Consider the following 24,745-nt stretch of genomic DNA (forward strand, 5'->3'; position numbering starts at 1 on the left):
TATCATTGACAAATATTACAGCCATACCTATCTTCCTTCCACGTCTGACTCTGACTACGGTGACAGCAGACTAACTACCCATAAGTACCCGACGATCGTTGCTATGCACAACAGTTCAGGAAACAATATCGCGTCAATTTTCCATCATTATTCTTATCATCGATCATCTGAGACAATCAGCATCGAAAACTGCTATCTCAATCGCTACTGAATTCGCCCATTAGGGCTAGCCGCCGAGGGTTGCGTAAAGGGAATCGAACCACAACTTTGTGGATGCACTCACTGAGTGTATAACTAAGCTTACAACGGCCCTGGACCCTTCGTCGAAATGCTGTTTACAAGGAAAGCCGCAGCCGTCTGGCTCTCTCTTGCCTTTAAGCGGGTTCTCACTGCACAGATACCTCTGTCAAGTCATACGCCTTCATCCTTTTACCCGGAAGTCGAAAGTGATCTTGGACAATGGAACCTTGATGAAGGACCTGGGGTGAACGCGACAGGACATCTGGTGTTTGAAACGGCCAATTCCTTGCTTCAACATTGGGCAAATACCCGTCATCGTATTGGTATGTTTGCAACTCCAATATGATGGGTCGCGATTCATCATTTGCTTGCAGGTCATACAATAGTCCCAGGGACTATTCCCGTAGGCACTGTCCTCTACCATGGAGCTCTCACCAGTCCCCATTTACCGACAGCCTTGGATTGGGTGGCTGTGGAACCAGAACACTCCACATTTTTCTGCAGAGGGACAAATGAAACAGGGTGTTGGCTCCTCACCCTTACAGTCACTCGGCCGATGAAAGTGCTCTATTTTGACGGAAACAGCGCTGCGAAACTCCCTGAGGGCACTATGGATACCCAAGATCTCGTGGCATGGTCGGAAATGAAGCCCGAGCGGGTGTGGAATGAAGGGCGGCGCATAAAGGATCTGTGTAAATGGGGTGAGAAGTATGGCGTGAACGGCTTTGTGAGGTTCGTTGGATTTTGAGATGCGTGCGCCTGAATGCCTGATGCTGATTTGTGAGTCATAGGATGGAAATGAATTTGTGCGAATCCATACGTGCTCCTTGGTGATTTGTTATTGACGACGGTCATAGTGAAATCATGATCTGCAACTTCACCTCTCACATGGAGGTCGTCTCGCTCTTGAAACTTGAGAGCACTCGCATCAGTGCCCACCCGTTGGATCCGCCAGAGGATCCCAATACTAGTGAGTGACTGTCCATGTTTTGACGTAGGTCTGATTTATTCTTGGACATCAGCGCGTCACGTTCTTGAATTAATGCATTCTGCTTCATGGCGCGAAAATTACCCAGGAGAAACCCGGATTATGCTTGATTTTTCTGGGCTTGTGTCTTTCTACGACACCGCTCTTGTTCCCTCCTTGGTGCCGCGTCGTGTGGGTTTGGACCGGTGGGATCACCGAGTGGCAGGAATATCACCGAAGGATATAGAACGTGTCCAAGACAGGCTCACTCAAGCGCTAACACGACCACCCTCGACAACCAGCGGCATTGACTGGAGAACAGCCTTGCGCGTGGTGGTCGATCGATATGCCAGCCGGCTGGAGTTCATACAGCACCTTTTGAACCTGACGTTGGACGATGGGTCGATCTTTGACCACGCACAACAAATTCAGAGACAGCTGCGCAACGTGCTTTTGCCCTACACTGTGCTTGCAGCTCTGCCTCCCAGTACCTCCGTCGCCGCCAACGCGACAAATTCGTGGGCTGCGCCAGTTTTTCGGGAATGTGCTGTATCGCACACGGCCTCCATAGCGTCTCGTGGAACAACACTGACGCCCTCCGAACATTTACTCCTGCAGGCGGTGCAGGAAACTACGCATGAAATATGTCGCGTCGTCACGAAGATGTGGGCTTCCGGAATGAATTTAGGAGTCGACGCCTTTTATCCTCCGGAACGACGCCCTGAAGTTGATCACATAGATACTCTCATGGGCGAATGGAAGGAGGATGTAGCGCAGTTAATCTCCTGGTTGGACTGGAGCGTGTGGGTGAAGTGCCGACCGGCCTGTGGTTTCGAGGTAACACAATCAAGTTACTTGTTTGCGAAACGACTGACCTCGTGGTATAGGAGATGTGCTATTTGCCTACTTGGCCGTTTGGGTTTGTCCGGACTCCCGGCGCACCACCTCAAGCCCAATGGGATAGTGGTTCATTATGGCCAGACCCAAACAAAGGGGAATGGAAGAGACCACAGCCCAAGTGCATCAGACGGCGGGAGCCATATAGTTTGTAGGATACATGATTCACATTACTGCTGACATATACACGTCTTTTGTACAAAATTATTGGACTAGAATTTAAGCGCGCCGCGCCCACGTCCTCTACTATATGATCGGAATGCCTACATTAACAACAGTCCGACGCATTGGAATTGTAAGTGCTCTCATCGGTGTCACTCTCCTGGCTATCATATCTGCCACGGTCGACCATCAAAGCCTTCAGGTCTCTTGCAACTTGAAGCCTGGACAAGTCTGCTAGTGGTTGTCCGGAAAGCGCCGGGATGTCTTGATAAAGACTTTCGCACATTCAAAGCTGCTGCCATCCCCCCGCCATTCTATAAGGGCTAGACAAACGTTAGGCCTCAGTCGTGGATAACGGACTGGATTACTATATACCTAGACAAACGTTAGGCTATAGTAATCGAGTTAGTGTCTAGGTAGTATGCGAAGGAATAAGAGACATACCCTCAGTCGTGGATAACGGACTGAGGGAAGAGGAACGAATGAAATGAAACTATATAGTGGTTTGAATTCCTAACCAATACTCCGCTGATCCGCGTCGCGTTGTCACGTGCGTGCCTTGCGCGCCAACACTCCTCCTCAACGCGATGCGTGCTCCTCCTCGACTTGTTCACCGTAGTCCCAGGTAAGCTCGTAGGTGACCATGATCTTTCTTGGCCAGTGCCTTGGTGAATACGTCTGCCACGTTTTCGTGAGTTCGGACATAGTGTACTTTGATTTGTCGGCGACTGACGCGCTCCCTGATCGAATGATATGCGATATCGATATGCTTGACTTTGGCGTGGTACGAAGCGTCTTCTGTGAGTACTATGGCGCCGTTATTATCGCACATAAGCGGCGAGGCCGAAGCTTGGGGAAATCCGAGCTCGTGAAGTAACATGCGAATCCACGCGACTTCCTTGCCAGCTTCAGAGGCAGCGATATATTCCGCCTCGCACGTGGAGAGTGAGATGGTTTTCTGTTGTCTTGCGCTCCAGGTGATGGCGCCATTGCTGAGTGAACAACAGTATCCACTAACAGAACGACGTGTATCCACGCAGCTCGCGAGATCGCTGTCGGTGTAAGCCAGCAGGCGAGCCACATGGTCGCCACCGAGCACGAGGCAAAGTGATCGGGTCCCTTTCAGGTAGCGTATAGTGATGGAAAAGTCCGGTTTGGTCCGGGTCTCCAGGAAATTAGGAGAACTGTGGACTGGACCATCGGTTCGGTTCTCCTAGTAAGCAGAACCGTGGACCGGACCATCGGTTCGGTCCGAAAATGGTCCGGTTCTGGTTCAGTGAGGGTTCGAACCGAGAACCGGACCATCCAAACTAATAAAAAATTCGTCAAGAAAAATTATATTGAAACACGCCCAACAACACCTCGCATTCACGTTCAAGATTCAAAGACTGTTCACTTACTTCTATTGATCAAGGCAGGTTTAGTTTTGCTCAAATACTATCTCTTTCATTCCGAATTTCAGGCCATCGCACTCTTCAATGCAAATCAATGAGTGGACGGAGTGCAGCGCCTTTGGGAACTTGCCATCACTTGCCCTAACGTCGATAACGCTGCATATGGCATCGTAGAAGTGAGCATCTTACATTCAACAAAATCCAGGTTCTTGCGTCGATTGACAGTATTTTTTCTTAATTCGTACTTTAGGCTTATCTTCTTGTCTGACTGGGTACCAATGCCTTGGATGGTGGGCATCACAACAAAGCTGCTGACCATTTCGCCGAAGCTGTTAATGCCATTGGCTTTTTGTCTGAATCAGCCATTCATTCTATGTACGAGGACTTCGTTATGGTACGTTGATGTGATGCAACCGAATGTGCAGAAATGGTGTGAGGCACTTCTTTGCGCAGGTAGACTTATCGAAGCTGTTAGATCATTTCGATATATGATGGATGAGAGCAATGAAACTACAAAGGCCGCTTGCCTTGATTGGTCCATTGGCAAGTTTTTTCAAAGGTGAGTTGATAGTCTCATTGTATTACATTCTCACAACTGAACAGACTTGCAATGCCAGGCCAACAAATCTGCACTCCATGTATGTAACACCTTCATTCAAAGATCTTGTTGGGCTCAACATACATACACTAGGCTAATGCTACATGACCTCTGGTCCAACGACGTCCACCTGCTCGTCAGATACCCCATGTTTGTTTCGGTTCGAACAGGTTCGAACCTGTTCAGAACCGGTTCTGCAATTCTGCAAGTCCCTGAACCGCGGACCGGACCAACAGTTTGGTCCTCCCTATTGCCCGAACCTTGAACTGGACTTCGGTCAGGTTCGAAACGGTTCAGGTTCGAACCGCGGTTCAGAACCGGACCTGGCCATCACTAGTAGCATACGACGTGTTTTGCAGCGTCCCAGTGCACGGGCCCATATGAGTCCAGGAATTTGCAAAGCTGTTGCACAGCATAGGCAGTATCCGGGCGGGTACTGATGGTGAGATACATCAAGGAACCAACGAGTGATCTATATGGAGTCCTCGACATCAGGTCCCGTTCGGCGTCGTTGCGAGGAGAATGGTCCCGGCAGGATAATTGCAAACCGGGCTCCATTGGAATCGAGCAAGGTACGGCGTCGTCCATGCCGAATTGGTGAATGATCTGGTCAATTAGAGCCGTTTGTGAGAGTGAGATAGTGCGAGCTGGACGGTTGTGGGAAATCGCGATGCCAAGACAGAAGTGTGCGTCGCCAAGTTCGGCCACCTACCATTTGCTGCGTAGTTCGGCCTTGAACTCGGAAAGAGCGCCTTTAGAACTGCTAACGGTGAAGAAGTCGTCAACATGTACAGCGATGAGGAGGGTACCAGTGGGAGAACGACGGAAGTAGATACAGTGTTTGCTCTTAAGGCGGGTAAAACCCCATGAGAGCATCGCCTCATTTAGGGTCTTGTTCCAAACGAGGCCACCTTGTTTCATACCGTAGAGTCCTTTCTGCAACTCCCAGACGTGGTCTTCAAACCTGGGTAGGACAAAGCCTTCTGGCTGCTCCATGTAGCACACCTTGTTGGAGTCTAAGAGTCCGTAGAGGAACGCGGTTTTGATGTCCAGTTGCTCAATTTCCCAGTCGAGGGCTGCACCGAGATGTGCGAGAATGCGAAATGATTTGAGACGGGCGTTAGGGGTGGACATTTTTGTATAATCTTGTCCCCAGACAGCAGAGTAACCCCGGCATACGTACCGGGCTTTGAAGCGAGCGGGAGCACCATTTTGGTCACGTTTTAGCTTAAAGACAGGACGGCCTTTCATAAGTTTCTGGCCGGTGGGTATAGCAGATCGTGGGACTAGCTTGTAGACGCCTAAGTCCCGTAAAGAGTCAAACTCCTCCTTGAGTGCAGCTGTCCATTCTCGTGCATGGGGGGATTTCATAGCATCAGCATATGATACCAGATCATTGGCGACCTCATGGTCGAAGCCATCAGGAACTGCCGCGAAAACCTCGGTAAGGTAAGCAAGTTCGGACTCCAGAGCTTCTAAGTCAGTATTAGTGACCTCGGTGTGAAACACCTGACCCGAAAGTTGATCGAGAGTGTGCAGACGTTCGGCGGCCGCGATGGAAGCTTGTGCTGCACGTTGAGCTGCCGGAATGTAAGGCAAGCCCTCAATGGAGCATCTCTTCTCAGAAGGCACAGAGGTGCGGGTTGAACGGCATGGAGGGATAGCAGTGGGGGGGTTGTGGTGGGTGTTGTCATCGGCTGCAGTGACATCAAGGACAGAGGTACAGCGAGAAATTGGGGGTGCAGGTGTGGGAGGGCCAGACTCAGGAAGGGGAGGCTGTAAAGGCGTGCTATGATCATTAAAAGACTCGATAAATGAAATGTGATAAGAAACGAAGACTTTATTTGACGCGCGATGGAAGCATCTATAAGCTTTAGAGTCTTGGGAATAGCCGATTAGGATACATTCGGAAGAGCGATTGAACACCTTGGGGTTGTGACAATTCTGAATAAGAACGAAAGCATGACATCCTATTTTGCATAAGTGAGAAAGGTCAGGTTTCTTGCCGAACCAGGCTTCATAAGGAGTGTGGCCAGATTGGGAGGTGACCGGCGTACAATTAGATAGGTAGTTCGCGGTCAGAACAAACTCGTCCCAGCGATTAGTGGACACATTGCAAGAGGTACGCATAGCGCGTGCCTTACCCATCAAGGTGCAATGCAAGTGTTCGACGCGACCGTTGTGAGCTGACGTGTACGGAGCGGTAAACTGGTGTTGAGTGCCATGGGAAAGAAGCCACTCACGCATGCCGGTGGACTTCAGTTCACCATTGTCAGAGCGGAAGATGCCGACCTTAAGGCTTGTCTCAACTTCTCATGCACATTCCCACGCTTGTAGAGCGGGGAAAGCATCACTCTTTGAGGCAAGGGGAATAGACCAGGAGTAGGACGAGAAATCGTCAATAATGTCCATTATGTACCTATGTCCCGTGACGGATACAGTGTCCAGATGCTCCATTAAGTCAACGTGCACGATCCCAAGCTTGCGATCTGACCGACTCCCCTCCCTAACCTTTGGAACACTTGCCTTAGTCTGTTTGCCGAGGATACAAGCATCACAAACAGGTGGAAGGAAGGATAAATCAATGGGAATACCGGTAGCAAAACCAGAGCGGGCAAGGTTGTAGACGGTGCGGTAGTTCGTGTGGCCAAGGCGCCAGTGCCAAGTCTCTAAAGTGGGAGTGCGAGTAGCAAGGAATGCGTGGTCGGCCAATAACTGCCCCCCGGATAGTGCGTAGAGGCGGCGAGAGGTCAAGGTACCTGTGAGCATCCGCGTGCCACTGTGAGCCTGTACCCAGCAAGAGGAAGCGTCGAAGGACGCGATGCACCTGTGAGCTGTGCACATAGCCAAGACTGATAAGAGTCGGATGGTCGCGCTAGGGATAAATAAGACATTGTCCAGGGTTAGATGAATCCCTTTCACGATGATCAGACAGATCGTGCCGACCCCTAACACTTGGATTGAAGAATTCCCGATACCACTGACGGTGTGAGGAGGGATTGGACGTAGCGTGTAGAAGTCTGACTCAACGTTACTGATATGGACAGATGCGCCACTGTCAAGGAAGAATGGATGATGGACAGGTCAACTGGGGTACGTGTGCGCTGGTTCGGTGCCTTGTAGGTAAGACCAGCGAAATCCATGTCTTGAGAATTGGTGCACCAGTCGACACTAGCTTGTAGGTTGATAGTGGCGAGGAGCGCTTCATGTACGTCCTCAGGTAATTCCTCGATAAATGCGGCACTTGGGGAATCATATGCAAGTCCAGCAAACTCCTGAGTAGGAGTGGTGGTGCCTGATGTAGACGGCGCAGGGGAAGTCGTACTGGCAACAAAGATGGCCTCACGCATTTCAGCATCTAGGAGGTAAGCATGACCATTGGTGTCGTATTGTAGTCCACCGGGTTTGCTGGTGGAAGCACCTTTTGTCGGGCGTGAGGTAGCTCCAGGAGTTTTACCTGGATTATTGCTGGCACGTGCGGCGCGGCGGCATGCCACAACCTCATCTTTCTTGCCCTCCATGGCACCTCCCTTCCCATAGCAGTCTTTTGCTGAGTGCCACCAACCTCCGCATGTAGAACAGCAGTTGGTGTGAGTCAACTGGCCGTAGTCGGCACATCCAGTCTGGTTGGTCGATCGGCCGTGGTAAGGTTTTCCCTTATTGTTGGCGACCATGGCAATGTCCCCGGAACCCTTGCCCTTATCGTTGTTGGCGAGCTGTTGCTCGAGCTCGAGATGAGAGCGAATGTGTGTAGGACCATATGGGGAGGATGGTGAGCTGGTGGCGATGGCATCGGCAATGTGGTTGCAGACATGGGGGAGTTCCTCCCCCATGGCATTCAGCATCAGGATAGTAAGAAAATCCTCCTCTTTGGGGATGCCAATGGCGTATATGCGCCTAGCAAGATCGGTGAGTTGGGTACTAGTGAGCGCAAAACGCTCGGAACAGTGGTAATGCAAGGCGAAAGCTTGCTGGATGTCACGAGTTCCAAATACAAATCATTATTCATTCCTTAATTCTAAGTCCTTTAAGCGCCCAGTCACAGCGCCTGTTCCTAAGAATGTATTTACTGTTGAAGAAGTTCCTATTATTGCGTCTATTGTAGAATTACCAGAGTCACGTGATCTATCGGACAATGCCGAAGATACTGACGTTATGCCTCGCGACACTCTTGGAATGTTCCAGAGTCTTACTGCGGCTGCGGCACATGTTATGACATCATAGTTATATATAGAATCATACGATACCTTTAATTATTCTGATTGGTTAGTTAGTTCATACTCAGTTTTGATCTCAGTTTCAATATGTGTATATAGGTAGCTCGTCGTAGTCAGTAGTTCTTTAGTTCAAACCTCTTGTATCTCCAAGTGAGCAATACCAAGACGTACCTGCTGCCTACTTCCTCTGCATGATTATTCTTTGTTTGAGTCCTAGTCTCTGCCCAGCGTTAATTCGTTATTGGGTTGTGACATTAGGTTTGAACTATAGGAGACTCCGACTCTCGCGTTACACTCTCGCATCTCTCTTTCTTTCGCTTGGTCGTGTTGATAGCCATCACACCATCAACCGAAACAAAGCTGTTATACTTTTGCCCGGCTTAACCGCCATGATCCTTTGTTTCATCCCTTTGCTCATTTGAGCGCATTTTCCTACCTATCATCTTTCTTAGTTAGTAGTCCTATACCAGGCCCTGTCTTACCGCAGCCGCCAGTATACGGAGGTGTTCACGACATTAGGCGTGTCACTGCAACTTTGAGTGCTGGCCCAAAACCCTGCCTGCTCAACGTTACTATAGTTTCATTTTACATATTCCTTTCTTCATACGCACGTAGGAATTCGTTTCGAGTCAATAGCGGAACTGTCTAGACGACAAACCGTGCTTTCGACCTACGAGGATTTAGAGACATACCCTAGTGAGACTCGCACTTGTAAGCTTCGGCTGGAAGAGTGATAACTTGTCCTAGGCTTGTACCCTCAGAACGGAGATTGCATTGTCCCTAGTTTTTCCCACTCGATCGAGTATAGTTACGTATTCTTTTTAGTTAGTATTAAGGAAGCATCGGTTGGGTTGATAAAAGAACCCTTCGATCCTGAAGTACGTGGTAGATCCGATCAGATATTGGGGACCGCTTCAGTTTTCCATTACATAACTTTCTTCTTTTCATCATCATTCACTTCCGGAAGAGCCCTTACGAGCAGCTCTTCAACAGACATCAGTGAATCGGGTTCCAGAACACAACTGGCACTATGTCTGAATTACCAAACTCTCCTACACAATCTGCACCGACGGTGATATTACCATCTAGTCCACAAGAAATTGTTGACTACATTCACATGTCACTTGCAAACCAAGCGGAAAGCTTCAGGGTCAGAATCACAGAACTAGAAGCCAAGAATGCGGCTCTAGAAGAAGCAAACAGACTCCTGGGCGCACGCCTAGAAATGCAAGAAGACGAGACTGTAAAGATACAATCTCAACAACCATCCTTCGGCTCTGCAGGAGCTAGCTTACTTTCATCAAACTCTTCCCCTTCCATCAAATACTCCAAACCCCAAGACTTCACTGGAGAAAAGGACTCCATAGAACTCATGGTCTGGATATCCCAAGTAGCGCTATACACGGCGCAATGGCCCAACATCCAAGAAGGCCAAAGGATCAGAGTAATGCTCTCCTTCATGAAAGGCACTGCAGCCAAATGGGTGCAACCTTACATCACCAAACTTGGAAGGACCGGAGACGAAAAGTTGACCGTGGAGAAATTCCTGGAAGACTTAGAAGCCATGTGGGGGCAAGAAGATCGTGAAGGAAAAGCGATCAGAGAACTAGAATCCCTTAGACAAGGATCTTCCTCAGTTCCAGAGTACGCAGCCGCTTTCAGACAAAAGGCTGCACACACCTCCTTTTCCGACTACGACCAGAGACAGAAGTTTAGACTGGGACTTCAAGACCGTGTCAAAATACAGCTCGCTCATGTCCGTTACGAGGACAAAAACACCATGAAGAAACTGGTGGAACATGCGATCCAAATCGGACGCAACTTCGAAGAGCTAGATGCGGACAAAAAGAAGACAACCTGGTGGACCCCTAAACAAGGCCCCAGAACCCCAGAATACAAACCTGGCCCTAGTAGGGAAAGCGACGCTATGGACGTCGACGCCAACAAGCAGCAAGGTGCTCCAAAACCTCAAGGAAGGACTGGATCCTTCAAATGCTACCGCTGTGGAGGCGAAGGCCATATGGCTAGAAACTGCAAAGACGCAGTCGCACCAAAAGTGCAGGTGAAGGCTACTACAGTGCCAAAAGAAGAAGACCCTATCCCGAGTTGGTTCAAAGCTTGGGTCAGCTCCAAGGAAGGCAAGGGTTTTTAGAGGGGTCGAAGTCAAAGTCTGCGAACTTAGACCCGAACAATCGTTTCTCCATCCTATCTACGTTCTCGGATGTATCAGAAGTATATATTAAATCTAAATCTGAACATTTTTACATTCCGATCACGTTGAAGGGAAAGAACCGACAAGCAGATGTGAAAGCACTGGTAGATTGCGGTGCATCGACATTATTTATTAGCGAAAAGTTTGTGAAAAAGAATGAAGTCCGGTGCCATAAATTATTAAGGCCCATTCCGGTTAAAAATATTGATGGCTCATTAAATGCCGCTGGATCGATGACTCATTATGCTGAATTAGGTCTAAAGATCGGTGACCATGTTGAGGATCAAGCAGCCTTCATGGTTACGGACTTAGGAAGCGATGACGTTATTATTGGCATAGATTGGCTAAGATATCACAACCCGGAAATAGATTGGAACGCTGGACGTTTTGCACTTTCTCGTTGCCCGGTTAAATGTATTACTAAAAAAGAATAAAGACAAAAAAATAAAGAAAAAAGAAAAGAACAAAAAAAGATAGAAGAAGTGCCAGATCTGATTCCCACAGAAGAGGATGATGAAGAAGACATGGCAATGAAAAGGGCGACAGTTGAGGAAATAGAAGACGAAGAGTATCCTGGAGAATGGATCAAGTATAAAGCCTCGGTTGCCACGGAGCAGAAGGTTGCAGAAGAAGCAATGAAGGTGAAGAAATCGGTCGAAGAGATGGTTCCCGATTGGCTTCACGAGTACCTGGGAGTTTTCTCAGAAGAAGAATCTAAGCGCTTCCCTGAAAGAAAGAAATGGGATCATGCGATAGATCTTAAAGATGATGGCGATCTTCCGCCGAATGCGAAACCCTATCCCTTGTCACCCAAGGAGATGGACACTTTGAAAGATTGGTTAAAAGCCGAAACTGCACTGGGACGTATAAGAAATTCACAATCTCCAGTGGCAGCACCTTTCTTCTTTGTGGCCAAGAAAGATGGCAAATTAAGACTGGTAATGGACTATAGAAAGCTCAACGAGAAGACGGTTAAAAATGCATACCCGCTACCGAGATCTCAAGATTTGATTGATGCTTTAACCGGTGCCACGATGTACTCCAAAATGGATGTAAGATGGGGGTACAATAATATTCGCATGAAAGAAGGAGATGAGTGGAAGGCGGCCTTCAAAACGCCGTTTGGTCACCATGAACCAACCGTGATGTACTTCGGTTTAACAAACTCCCCTGCCACGTTTCAAACCATGATGAATGAGATATTCAGAGATTTAATTGATGGAAAGACCGTAGTTGTCTATATCGATGATATCCTCGTGTTCACAAATGGCAATAGGGAGCAACACCGAAAAGTTGTACGAGAGGTACTAAAACGACTAAAAGAGAATGATCTGTATCTGAAGCCTGAAAAGTGTAGCTTCGAACAGACAGAAGTCGAGTTCCTCGGGTTGATAGTGGAGAAGGGTGGTGTTCGAATGGACCCTGTGAAAGTAGAAGGAGTAATGAAATGGCCTGTACCCAAATGCGTCAAAGATATCCAAGCATTTATGGGCTTCGCCAACTTCTACAGAAGATTTATCTTCGGGTTCTCAGACATCGCTAGACCAATGAATGATTTACTATGGAAAGATGTCAAATGGGATTGGACGGAGAAACAGCAAGATGCTTTTGATGAACTGAAGTCAAGGTTTACATCAGCTCCGATCTTAGTAATGCCTGACGTTGAGAAAAAAATGAAAATAGAAACCGATGCCTCTGATTATGCAACTGGAGCGGTTCTATCTCAACTAATGGAAGACGACCTATGGCACCCTGTGGCGTATTACTCTAAGTCAATGAACGATGCAGAAAGAAATTATGACATCCATGACAAAGAGTTACTCGCAATCATTCGAGCGTTGGAGGAGTGGAGGCACTATGTGCAGGGAAAACCTCACCATGTGGAGATCTGGACGGATCATAAGAATCTCGAGTACTTTATGACGAGCCAAAAGTTGACAAGAAGGCAAGCCAGATGGAGTCTGTTCCTGGCAGAGTATGAATTTACGCTCCAACATAAGCCTGGTGTAGTCAACGATAAGGCCGATAAGCTTTCTCGGAGAGAAGACCACAGAGGGGGGGTAGAAAACAACAATTCTGATCGTATTTTGTTAAAACCAGAGTTTTTTACTGTAAAAGCTGCTAAAAGAGGTCAAGTTCTAGTGCAAGGAGAAAAACAATTGCTGAGAAAGATAAGGCAATGCACAGAACGAGAGCCCGAAGTTGCTAAAGCGCTACAAACGTTAAAAGCAGCACCGGTACAATTACGTAGAGGAGTTGAAGAGTGGAATGTGGAGGATGGATTGGTGTTATTCCGAGGACTGGTTTACGTTCCAAACGATAAAGAGATCCGCCGAGAGATATTGGAGTTGTTTCACGACTCTCCACCAGCTGGACACCCTGGACGTGCCAAAACCTTAGAATTGATTTCCAGAAATTATTGGTGGCCTTCAATGACGAAGTATGTCCACGATTACGTAGATGGCTGTGATAGATGCAGAGCAACGAAGATTCACCCAACGCAACCACATGGTCTGCTTAAACCAAATGAAATACCAGCGGGACCTTGGCAATCAATCACTTGTGATTTGATAGTAGATTTGCCTAAAAGCGAAGGGTTCGATTCTATTTTTGTTGTCGTTGATCGATATACGAAACAAACGCACATCATGCCTACGAAGAAGGAAGTTGACGCTCGAGGAATCGCGAAACTTTTCCTAGATAATGTATGGAAACACCATGGAACTCCGAAACAGGTGATATCGGACAGAGGGACACAATTCGTTTCCAAATTTATGGGACAAGTGTCGAAACGCCTAGGCATAAAATGGAACATGTCGATGGCTTATCATCCTCAGACAGACGGACAAACAGAGAGAGTCAACCAAGAAGTAGAGCAATATCTGAGAATGTTCACGTCTTACCGCCAAAATGATTGGGTAGACTGGCTTCCGATAGCAGAATTCGCTCACAATAACTCTGTCACTGTAACGGGTCATAGTCCATTCAAAGTACTCTACGGATACGATCCAGAGTTTACTTTTTCACCAATTTCCAACTCTAAAGTACCTGCAGCTGATGAACGAGTGGATGTAATGAAGGAGGCGAAGGAAGACGCAGAAAGTATGCTGCGAATGGCAAATGAACGGATGAAAAGATTCTACGATAAAGGAGTAAAAGACGCACCACAATTTAAGAAAGGAGATCTGGTCTGGCTCAATGCCAAAAATATCCATCAGAAAAGACCAAATAAGAAACTCTCTGATCGACAACTTGGTCCGTTTGAAGTGCTAGAGAAGACGGGTGATGTAAATTACCGCCTGAACCTTCCAGCAAAATATCAGATTCATCCGGTATTCCACATAGAATTACTCACTCCGCATTCCCCCTCGACCTTAGTCCAAAGACTTCCACATCATCGTCCGCCGCCAGAGATCTTATCAGAAGGCGATTCCGAATGGATAGTACGAAAAGTCCTAGACTCGAGACTGCACAGATCAAAACTCCAATACCTAGTAGAGTGGGAAGGATATCCGATAGAAGAAGCGACATGGGAACCTGAGGAAAACCTTGAGAATGCACGGTTGAAAGTTCAAGAATTTCACCGGCAAAATCCGAAGGCATTGAATCCCCGCAAAATTAATAAATCGGTGTTCGAAACCCAAGAGTTTTTGGAATGGTGCAAGAAGTTCATTCGTCCTAGTTTCATTCGCGATGACGCTCATCCTAGAGAGGGGGTAATGTCACGAGTTCCAAATACAAATCATTATTCATTCCTTAATTCTAAGTCCTTTAAGCGCCCAGTCACAGCGCCTGTTCCTAAGAATGTATTTACTGTTGAAGAAGTTCCTATTATTGCGTCTATTGTAGAATTACCAGAGTCACGTGATCTATCGGACAATGCCGAAGATACTGACGTTATGCCTCGCGACACTCTTGGAATGTTCCAGAGTCTTACTGCGGCTGCGGCACATGTTATGACATCATAGTTATATATAGAATCATACGATACCTTTAATTATTCTGATTGGTTAGTTAGTTCATACTCAGTTTTGAATCTCAGTTTCAATATGTGTATATAGGTAGCTCGTCGTAGTCAGTAGTTCTTTAGTTCAAACCTCTTGTATCTCCAAGTGAGCAATACCAAGACGTACCTGCTGCCTACTTCCTCTGCATGATTATTCTTTGTTTGAGTCCTAGTCTCTGCCCAGCGTTAATTCGTTATTGAGTTGTGACACTGGATGAGCAGTATTTGCGCGATAGGCCCCACTTGTTCGTGACGGGATTTGAGAGCCTCCCACGCGGTGTGCGCCTTGGTGAAAGGGAGTAAGAAGTCTTGGTCCTCCGTGGAGGAGCGGGTGCTCAATGCTGCAACAATACAGAGGTTGTTGAGGTCCCAGGTGCTAGCGCCGACAGGGTCCACAATCTCATCTGGGCGCATCACGACACCAAGGAGGTAACCTCCCCCATGTTTGAGGAGCAGGTAGTTGCGTATTTTGGCAGGACCAAGTCCCCCAATTGTTCTGACCTCGGTCGAGGAGCTTGATTTTCTCGAGATCCATGTGGCTCAATGTAATGGCCGTTATCTTAGAGGCCTCAGTCGTGGATAGAGGGGTGGACACAGCCGGTTTGGGATTACTGGTATGGGCAGTAGGGGTATTGGTACTAGGGGTGTTGGTACTGTGCAAACGCAGATGTTGTTTTACCATGCTTGATGATGGTAAGAGGAAAAGGGGTGAAGGAGGAAACTTGAATGGTCCTCGCTATTTAAGATGCACGTCTATCAGCGAGGTACTTCTCGCTTGAAAAGGGAATATAACAATGTTCTAGTGACATCAACTGATGGACAATCGTTTGATGACGTCAATTCGTAGTGCTGCACGCTGGTGGCGTGAATGTCACAATAAGTCTCCTTTTGGGGCGACGATGTCTAAGGGGTCTCCGCTCGCTCGTTTTTACGAGTGAACAGGGCTCATAACCTATAAGGGCTAGACAAATGTTAGGCCTCAGTCGTGGATAACAGACTGGATTACTATATACCTAGACAAACATTAGGCTATAGTAATCGAGTTAGTGTCTAGGTAGTATGCGAAGGAATAAGAGACATACCCTCAGTCGTGGATAATGGACTGAGGGAAGAGGAACGAATGAAATAAAACTATATAGTGGTTTGAATTCCTAACCAATACCCCGCTGATCCGTGTCGCGTTGTCACGTGCGTGCCTTGCGCGCCAACATTCTAGCATTCCTCTTGCCCTACCTGACAGACTCTTATCCTAGGAGATGGGTGACTACAGCAGGTGCTAAGAACGTGGTCTGCGTCTGGCTTGGACTTCGCTAAGCCAGTCGCTATTCCGAGTTCCATTGATTACGTAGAAGACCTCACGTGAGGTGACAGAGTGTGACGCTGTGCAGTTGATCGGAGTGTTCAGCCTCTGCCTTATCATTGACATCAATTATCATCCTTCTACATCTGACTACCGTGACGGCAGACTAAGAGCCCATTCAGCAACCGATGTTTGAACTGAAAAATTTGGGAAATCAAATGTTACCAGTCAGCACACACTACCGAAATTCAAGCTCAGTCTGAATAGTGAGTGAGTGGCCGATCATGTTGATAATGTTGATAACATTTACGACAATAATCTGAATAGCTATGGATGTAGATGAGCCTGCTCATAACCGCTTTAACATACGACCACTCACAGTCCCACTCGTTCAACCAATAGTGCAACAAAATCATCCCCCCTGGCCTCACCGTGCTGTGCTTCGGCATCGTATCATTCGCTATGTCGCGCTCATCCTCAGTCTCCTGCTGGCCGCAGTGCATGTCTTCATGCAGGACACTGATGAACCTGAGCCCTATCACACCTCAGCCCTCACAGGGCAAGAGTGGGTGATAGAACTCATCCTTGGCCATCCCGATCGCATTCGTTGTGAGCTCGGGGTCAATGTTGAGGTCTTCGAGAAATTGATAGAGGACCTTCACGCCCTTGGTCACCGTGATTCACATTACTGTCTCACTTGAAGAACAGCTATCAATATTTCTCTATACGTGTGTGACAGGAATTAACTGTCAGACATGTCGCAGAACGATTCCAGCGTTCAAACGCTACCATCTCTAAGTTCGTACTTTGATCTAGATCTCACACTCACGCTGGTACTGACACTCTCATAGGCATTTTCGCAAGATGCTAGACATCTTTGCATCCCACCCTTTCTACACCGAATATGTCCACCTCCCCGCTCCTGATGCACCAGTCTCGAGTGCCATTCGTGACAACCCAAAACAGTTGGCCGTACTTTCGCGATGCTATCGGCGCAATCGACGGGAGTCATATTCACGTGTTTCCTCCCTCAGCCAGTCGCCACCTATACTACAACCGCAAAGGTTTCATATCGCAGAACTGCCTCTTCAGCTTGCAACTTCGATCTTCAGTTCACCTTTGCGCTAACCGGATGGGAGGGGTCAGCAACAGATGCTCGGCTTTGGGATGTAGCGCGCCATGATGGCTTGGACGTTCTGCCTGGAAAGTACCTTCTTGCAGACCTTGGTTTCCCCTCGTCCCGACAACTTTTAGTTCCGTACCGTGGTGTATGGTACCATCTAGCAGAGTGGGGTCGTGCTAGCGTCAGGTAAGTACTTTTCTCTGCAGTGTATCTCAACTAACAATACTCATTTTAGACCGGTTAACAAGGAAGAACTGTTCAACCTTTGTCACATGTCTGCTCGCAACATTATTGAACGTATTTTCGGCATCATGAAGCGGCGCTTTCGCATTCTGTTAGTATCGCCAGAGTACAAGATAGCCATCCAGGCTCGCATTCCCGCGGCACTGTGCGCTCTGCACAATTATATACGTATTCACAACCCAGACGAAGAGCCGCTCCCTCACAGGGCTGTATTTAACGACAACCCTACCCATCAGGGCCAACCTGCTCAAGGTGGTCCTGATGTTACTGATCCAATGGTTGAGGATGATGTTGTGGGACGACTTTCAAAGATGAGACCTTCCATGAGGCAGCAAAGAAACTTGTGGGACTTCAGAAGCAAGGCCCAGACAAGGACATGGTACAGTGTAAGAGGAAATGGCAAGCAGTATGTCTTTGTATCCTACTCCCTAGCCGCATCACTAACTTATCATTAATAACCCTTACAGTTGAAACAAATCTACAATGCCATCGAGAGATATCGCAACAACCGATCCGGATGTCATTGGGACAATGTTAACGGCGCCAATATTCAGGGGGAAGCAGCGGAACTCCAGTGGAACCAATTTATTACCGCTAATAATTCCAACAAGGTATGTTTGTATTTATTACTTGTCTACTACTCACTCCCTATTCACAGGTGATGAAACCTTTCAAAAACAACGGATGGAGACACTGGCAAAAGATGTCGGAGATTCTCCCAAATGGGAGTGGCGCTCAGGGGGCATCTGCCTACAATCCAGCTTCCTTGGCTGCGGAAGCATCAGTGGCTCTTCCTATCAATGCTGAAGCCGGTGGATCCTCCTTATCCATGCAAGCACCGGAGGCTCCCAATGCTGAGGCCAGCGGATCTAGACTCACTACTGCGCCACAAGCTGGATGGGACCAGATCAAGTCAGCCCTCCCATCCATCACTCCTGGAGTCGCTGGAAGTTCCATGAACATTCCCCCTCCCCCCTCTTCTATTGCGCCCTCCAGTACGGGCAAACGCTCACATTCCGACATGATTTTGTCCCCCAGCACCACCCAAACTACGTCACTGGTAGATTCATCCCACGCCTCCAATGTCGACAAAAAGCCAAAGTTGTCGACACAAGGTAAAAGTCAAGCCGGCCGCAGTCACAAAGGCTCTAAGGCTGCCAAAGACGCTGCCAGCACTGCCGTCTTCATGAACCTGCAAGGTTCCATCAACAGCCTGACGGACAGCCTTCGCACATCGGCATCCAACACCGACCAAAATGAAACTCGGGTGTTGGATGAAAGGCTACAGGCTGTGCTCGCCATGCAGGAGGAGGAGCTGATTACAGAAGATGAGTCCGTCACGCTCATGAACGTGTTCGCAAGGAGCCCAGCAGTATGCGCCATCTACTTGGCTGCCAAGCCTGAAAGACGGGTCCCCTACTTGCGATCTGTTCTTGACCAGGCTGCCAGGGGGGAATTTGGTGTGTTTTAAACATTGTCATCGTCGTCATGTTTTATTTTTTGTCTCACTCATTGCCGTATGCATTGCTGTATCCTTTCATTTGTTTGCACCACATTAGATGAACCGCACATTATCATTTGTAGCTCTATGTACACTACAATGTAACATATTTCTAAGCATCACTTTCATTGTCATCCTCGCTCCCATAATATTGGTCGATGTCCTCAATGTCCTCTGGATCCTCGTCAATGTCTAATGAGTGAGCGATGTCTACTAAATTGCGCTCATGTAAGATATTCTGGTAGTCCTCCCACATCTCTGTGGCCATGCGATCACGAAAGACATTCGCACATATAGACCAGGAATGCATCGACCTCCTCCTCACACCACTGAGCTTTAGGTTTACTTTCACCCTTCTGAGTCATCATGTAGAGTTGGAACTGAGTGCAGAGGATGATGGCAGCTACAGTTGAGACGATCCATCTGCAAACCAGAATGATCTGTACAGAGCTGTACAGAGCTGTACAGCGCACAAGCTCTACAGCTTGGTCCCTACTAGCCAGTTTGTCACAGTAGCTCCTTACTTTGTGGATCTCTGTACAGATACTCACAGACCACCCAGTAAATAACAACTACCTGTGAAATTGCACATTTTTTCACTGTCTATGTATGTACAGACACTCACAGAGCACTCAGAGAGCAATCATTGTGCACACATTCATTTATGTACAGTTCACCCAAGGTGTTTAGGAACGATGGCAATATATTCAATCACGTGGTACGGAAACATCAGTATACTAGTAGTAGCAAAATACGAAACAAAAAACGGCTCCCAAACTATGGTAGTACTGTAACTCGGACACAGGAATGCGAAGACTTAGTCGAGGACGATTTGTAGATGGGTGTGTTTGGTCTCCTCAGTGCCATCAAGTTTTAGACATGCGGCCCTGGGTGAAAATAATCAGCATCCGAAATTTCAATAAAAAAAGGTTGTTCTTGCCATCCTGTTTCAGCCCATTCCTGAAGTTGTGATACTAACCTGGGACCGTGATATGGATGTTGAAGAATTTGATCGATCATTCTGACCATCTGGCGGTATATCGGGCCGTATTCCTTGGCGGAGAACTTGGGATAAGATTTGCCGTGACCGTTTTTGACGAGACCGTCGAGGACACAATTGTACTATAAAAATGTCAATACATGATGTCAAGGCAGAAAGTAAGAAAGTACCGCAGCGGAAACCAAAGCCAAACATGAGATGGGCAATTGCTTGCGAAAGATATCTGGCCTCTTCCGGGCAATTCGATACGGCCCTGTGTAAAAGAATCCAATAACTGCGTCACGAAGGCCAGGATGAGCGAAATTCCTTGTTTTGCCCTAGTGATTTTAATGTATGTCGTCGGAGTCAGTGCACAATCACTCACCAATGCATCCAATCCAAACCGTAAAAACTCGGATTCCGAAAGTAATTGCGAAGCAGCATTCTGGACCCACGTTGCACGTTCTTGAGCGGGGACTGATGCGGGGGGAACAAGTGAGTATGCAAGAGGTGCTAAGCCTATGGCAGTTTTCTTGAGTTCTGATCGCCAGGTCGAAAGATCGTCATATAACTTCAATAAAGACCTATTGTATCAGTGAGACTGTAAATTAAGAGAGCGAAACACGTACCAATCGAGCCATGTTACACTTTTGCTCCGGCCAAACCCCTGGATTGCAACATGAAACAAATTAGCGCAAGAAGAAGCAAACACGCACCAGCTTCGAATTGTTTTCCTTCCTTGTCCCAAATGACTAAAGTTGCGATGAGAACTTCAGTTACTGACCCTGGAAGATCACCAACAAAACTCGGGAACGGATCGTCAAGTGCGTGTTCCACACGACATTCTCCCTTGGTGTGCTCAAGGAAGCTTTTCCAGCGCGGCCCATACCAAGCTAATAGAGTAGGTTTGGGCCCGTCTTCTGACCGTTTCATCTTTCTGTTTCTCCGGGGAGCCTGTTGGTCATCAGCGTGCTCGGCTACTTGATGAAGCAGCTCAAGAGTTTCAGGGTCGGGAAGGCGGGGCTGGCCATTTTTCTTGTGGTGGGACTCCAATACGTCGCTAGGCTTCGAGGTATGCAAACGATCACTGTGAGCCTCGTTCAGAATAAAAACCATTTGCTCACCTCAGAACATTGTGTCTGTTGTTGCCGTTGCACTCCTACCAAAGGATCCAGAGAGCCCTTAAGAGCAAAAAGAATAAGTGCAATGCCAGTAAATCCATGTCAGCATACCTGGGAGTCACTGTTCTGGTGGACGGTCGAGGATTGAGAGTTTGCTACAGTGTTTTTATTGAGGCTCGTCTGAGCAGCCGCATCATCCTCATCGCGGGAGTACTGAAAATCGAATTCAGGTGAGAGATGACGAATGACTCGAGGCTGCGAAAGTAGCGATTCGTTTGAGAAGCCTGTAAGATTGAAAGAGGGAACAACATCAGGTGGATCTCAGTACGATAAAGGAAATTACCTGGATGGCCATTGTGACGTTGGTACCCATTCTCATTGGTGTGCTCATCCTCGTCTGACTCATCCTCGTCCTCTTCCCTCTCCCCATCCTCGTCCTCATCCCCATCCTCGTCCTCATCCTCGTCTCCATCCTCGTCCTCGTCCTCGTCCTCGTCCTCGTCTTCGTCATCGCTGTCGTTGGTGCTGCTGACTTTGGGTCCACTGTTCAATAGCTGGGATTCTCGCAGTATAGGTTGACGCCTGACATTGTTGTCCTCCTCGAAAAGGGCCGGATCCAAGTTTTGTTCCACGAAGGTGGTGAGTGGCGGTATGATATTGCGTGGGTTTGGATCACGAGCTACTTTCGTAGCACGCTTCTTGACAGCCTTCGAGCCAACAGCGACATGTGGATTGTTAGCCTCGTGAAGACTACGGCCAGCACTAGGAGGAGCAACGAAACCAAACCTTCCGCCAGGTTGGTGCATTGAAAGACCAGGACCTGTGTTATCAATGCTCGCAGGACCATTGGTAACCGTGAGTGAACTATAAGGCGGAGGAACCGCCTGAATGCAAACATCAGCATTAGTAAAAATGAATACTTACATGCCTGACCTTTGAACAACCCTTCCGTCCTTTACGAGCTGGTTCCGGAGCCTGAGGGTTCACTGGGATATTAGGACTGAGGGACGTGGAGCCCTTGGGAGGACGACTTCGAGACTGAGACTCAAGGACTGCACCAATCTTTTCTAGCTGGCTGTTCCTACCTCCGGTCCCTGCATTGGGGCGGCCAGAACGTCGTGGAGCACCATCTTCAACTTCAGCAAGGCCAAGGGAAACAAGTGGTACGCTGAGTGTTTCGGTGAGGTCCGTAGCCTGACGAGATTTTTTGGGTACACCTGCCCTGCCAGTTGAAGCATCTGAGCCTTTGCGCTTCGACCTCTTCTTCTTGGGGCTGTTAATAGCACGAGGAGGCATGATTGCAACTACACAGAGGATAGAGAAAGAGGTGAAGCCTGAGTCTAGCGATTCATCAAGTCGCAAACTCACCAGTCTTTTATATAATAATATCATGTCTCGGCGCCGGGTGGACCAACAGAACGGCCTTGATGCGAGTAATGGACAGTATTACATTTCAAAAATGCGTGCAACATCACACTGAAGCGCGTACCATGTAATAATCAATGCTGCATGTTTTGAGTGACTCATCTTGATGAGAATAAATGTGTGAAGTCAAGTTGCCAAGAAACATAATTTATAAGTCATACAAGTCACAACAACCAAAAACGCAGTACATCGGGTCAACGTGAGAATGAGAGTACAACAAAGTAGTAATGAAAAACGATGTTTACGTTGAATAATCAGCCTGTATGTATGCTAACCGTCTGACTCGTTGTCAGTCTCCGAAATACCATCAGCCTTCTGACGCTTGGGTAATTCCATGGGGAACGATTGCGAAGCGGCACGCTTCTCGACACGGTCTGCGAGAATAGCAGCAGATTTTCTGAGCGTCTCGACAGTGGAAATGAGCTCCTCGTCATCCGGAAGGCGGTCAAGATGAGTGTTCAATAATGTAAGGATGGTGTTGAAGGAAACAGGGTTCTCCATGTTGTCCTTCAAAGCCGTACGCCACTCCTTGGCGAGAGGGATTAAGTCTTTGAAGTAAGGATGGATCTCGTCTACAAGACGGTGTTCCTCCTTCTTAGTTGCGAAAAAATTGCCCTTGAAGGCCGCGCAGGATTCGAGGTCCATGTTGTTCCAGCGATCAGGTATTGAGTTTCCTATCATATCCTGGCGTACCTGGCCATGGGGGCCACAGAATTTGATGCAAATCCAGATGAAGACGAAGAAAAGTGATTCGAGGTCGTCTGAAAAGCATTGAATGACATGCGATACAGGCAACGCCAAAGCGTTTGAAGACGTTTTCGGGATATATTTCGGTTTCTTTCCGCCCAGCGCTGCCTGTTGTGCATCTGAGAGTTGGGCAAGAAGCCCGCGAGACATGAACGGGATTGTTCCCTGTAGATTGGACGAACAGATCAGTACTAGACGTACTGTAATTAACTGAACGCACTTACCGTACCACCGATGGCATACTTCAGATCTGGGTTGATGCGCACTGCGAACTCCCAGTCGATTAGAAACCCTTTACTACCACCTCCTAACAGATCTACAATCATTGCGTTATTTAAGCTGCAGTCGCGGTGTAGAACCTTGCGTTCCTCCACCGCCGTGCGTTGAACTGAAATTAGATATGTCAGTTCAAAGATTGCCAATCAAAAAAAACACTTTACTGATGACAATGTCCCTCAGCGCTTTCACAAACTCTTTAAGAGTTCGGAACATATGCAGGGGGCGAGCGCAGGGCGTCAAGACAAGTCGAACGTGTGAGCGACTGGTCCCTGCAATACTTAGGCGCTGCGGTTGTTTTCGATATTTGCTGGTCACATTGGGTTCTCCATTCGACCTTTCAACCACCCACCAATCCACCAACTCGGGAACGCCAGGGACGCCAGACATGCGCTTCAACATTTCGATCTCATTCAAGATCACCTGATCCTCCTTACCCTGAACCCAATGGTCTTTGATGATGAATTCCTTATCATCCAAAGAGACCAAGTAGCAGACAGTTCCGCGACTAACAAGGCCGCGACTCGCAAACAGGATCCTTGTGATTGTGTAGATCGTGTCCCTGACACGAATTTTGCCACACGGTTCAGGTGACTGAGCTGAATACGGGAATTGTGAAGGATGGGGTGTAGCAGAATAGATACTGTCAGGCTCCTCAGGCGCTTGGGATGCGAGGTTGAGAAGGGGGGCGCTGGAGATGGCAGTGGCTTGTACCAGGTGGGGATCCTCCAGATTCTTCATAGAAACGTGCATACCATCGTCAGCATGCGGCTCTGACTCGGACTCGGACTCGGACTCTGGCTCTGGCTCTGGCTCTAGCTCTGGCTCTGGCTCTGGCTCGGACTCGGGCTCTGAGTCGGGATATATCGTCTCGATGACAGCGCTTGGTGCACCCTCAACATCACCGGGTGGTGGATAAGGGAGCTCAGACGTGGCTGCAGCCATGACGTGATCTGCAGGTTGCCGTTTGGCAGGGAGGTTCTTGATCGGACGATAGTTATTGGCATGGCGTTGGGGAGGAGAAATGTGTCTTGTGAAGGAGACTGTCAAGTCATAGCCTATGCACTCGAGGCTGCCGAAACGAAGGGCAGCAATAATGTGAGCAACAATGCTTGGTTTTCGGTAGATATTGAAGGCAGGGGACACAACACCACCGGCATGATCGTAGAAAAGGACTCTGAGCTCCCGGTACTCGTTGGTGAGTGATAGTACAAGCGCAAAGCGCCTCCAAGGCTGCTCGCTCAGCATGAGATATGCATGACTATCAGCAGCTTTCACGAGTCGCAACGCAGGTTGATATGAACTGTGCGTCAGCTCAGCCGATACCCTGATATTCC

At 48.1% G+C, this 24,745-nt stretch overlaps 2 protein-coding genes across 2 annotated transcripts; one reads left to right on the forward strand and one right to left on the reverse strand.

The window, feature by feature from the left end:
- The first annotated feature begins 14 nt into the window (after positions 1–14).
- On the forward strand, positions 15–2,274 carry F5891DRAFT_1138424 (uncharacterized protein). Its single transcript, XM_041364857.1, has 6 exons — positions 15–563; positions 615–972; positions 1,032–1,046; positions 1,098–1,210; positions 1,263–2,044; positions 2,095–2,274. Exons 1-6 carry the CDS (start codon positions 329–331, stop codon positions 2,257–2,259), a joined length of 1,668 nt encoding a protein of 555 aa, XP_041231298.1. The 5' UTR covers positions 15–328; the 3' UTR covers positions 2,260–2,274.
- Positions 2,275–19,677: 17,403 nt separating this feature from the next.
- On the reverse strand, positions 19,678–22,256 carry F5891DRAFT_975893 (uncharacterized protein; the record flags this gene model as incomplete). The annotated part of the gene is made up of 10 exons (XM_041376572.1): positions 19,678–19,747; positions 19,840–19,982; positions 20,031–20,177; positions 20,225–20,410; positions 20,469–20,506; positions 20,556–20,926; positions 20,964–20,998; positions 21,072–21,244; positions 21,304–21,844; positions 21,885–22,256. 10 exons carry the CDS (start codon positions 22,254–22,256, stop codon positions 19,678–19,680), a joined length of 2,076 nt encoding a protein of 691 aa, XP_041231299.1.
- Between the last annotated feature and the right edge of the window lie 2,489 nt (positions 22,257–24,745).

Source organism: Suillus fuscotomentosus, assembly GCF_016647785.1.
Source record: "Suillus fuscotomentosus strain FC203 chromosome Unknown F5891scaffold_6, whole genome shotgun sequence".
In the NCBI taxonomy this organism is placed as follows: Eukaryota; Fungi; Basidiomycota; class Agaricomycetes; order Boletales; family Suillaceae; genus Suillus; species Suillus fuscotomentosus.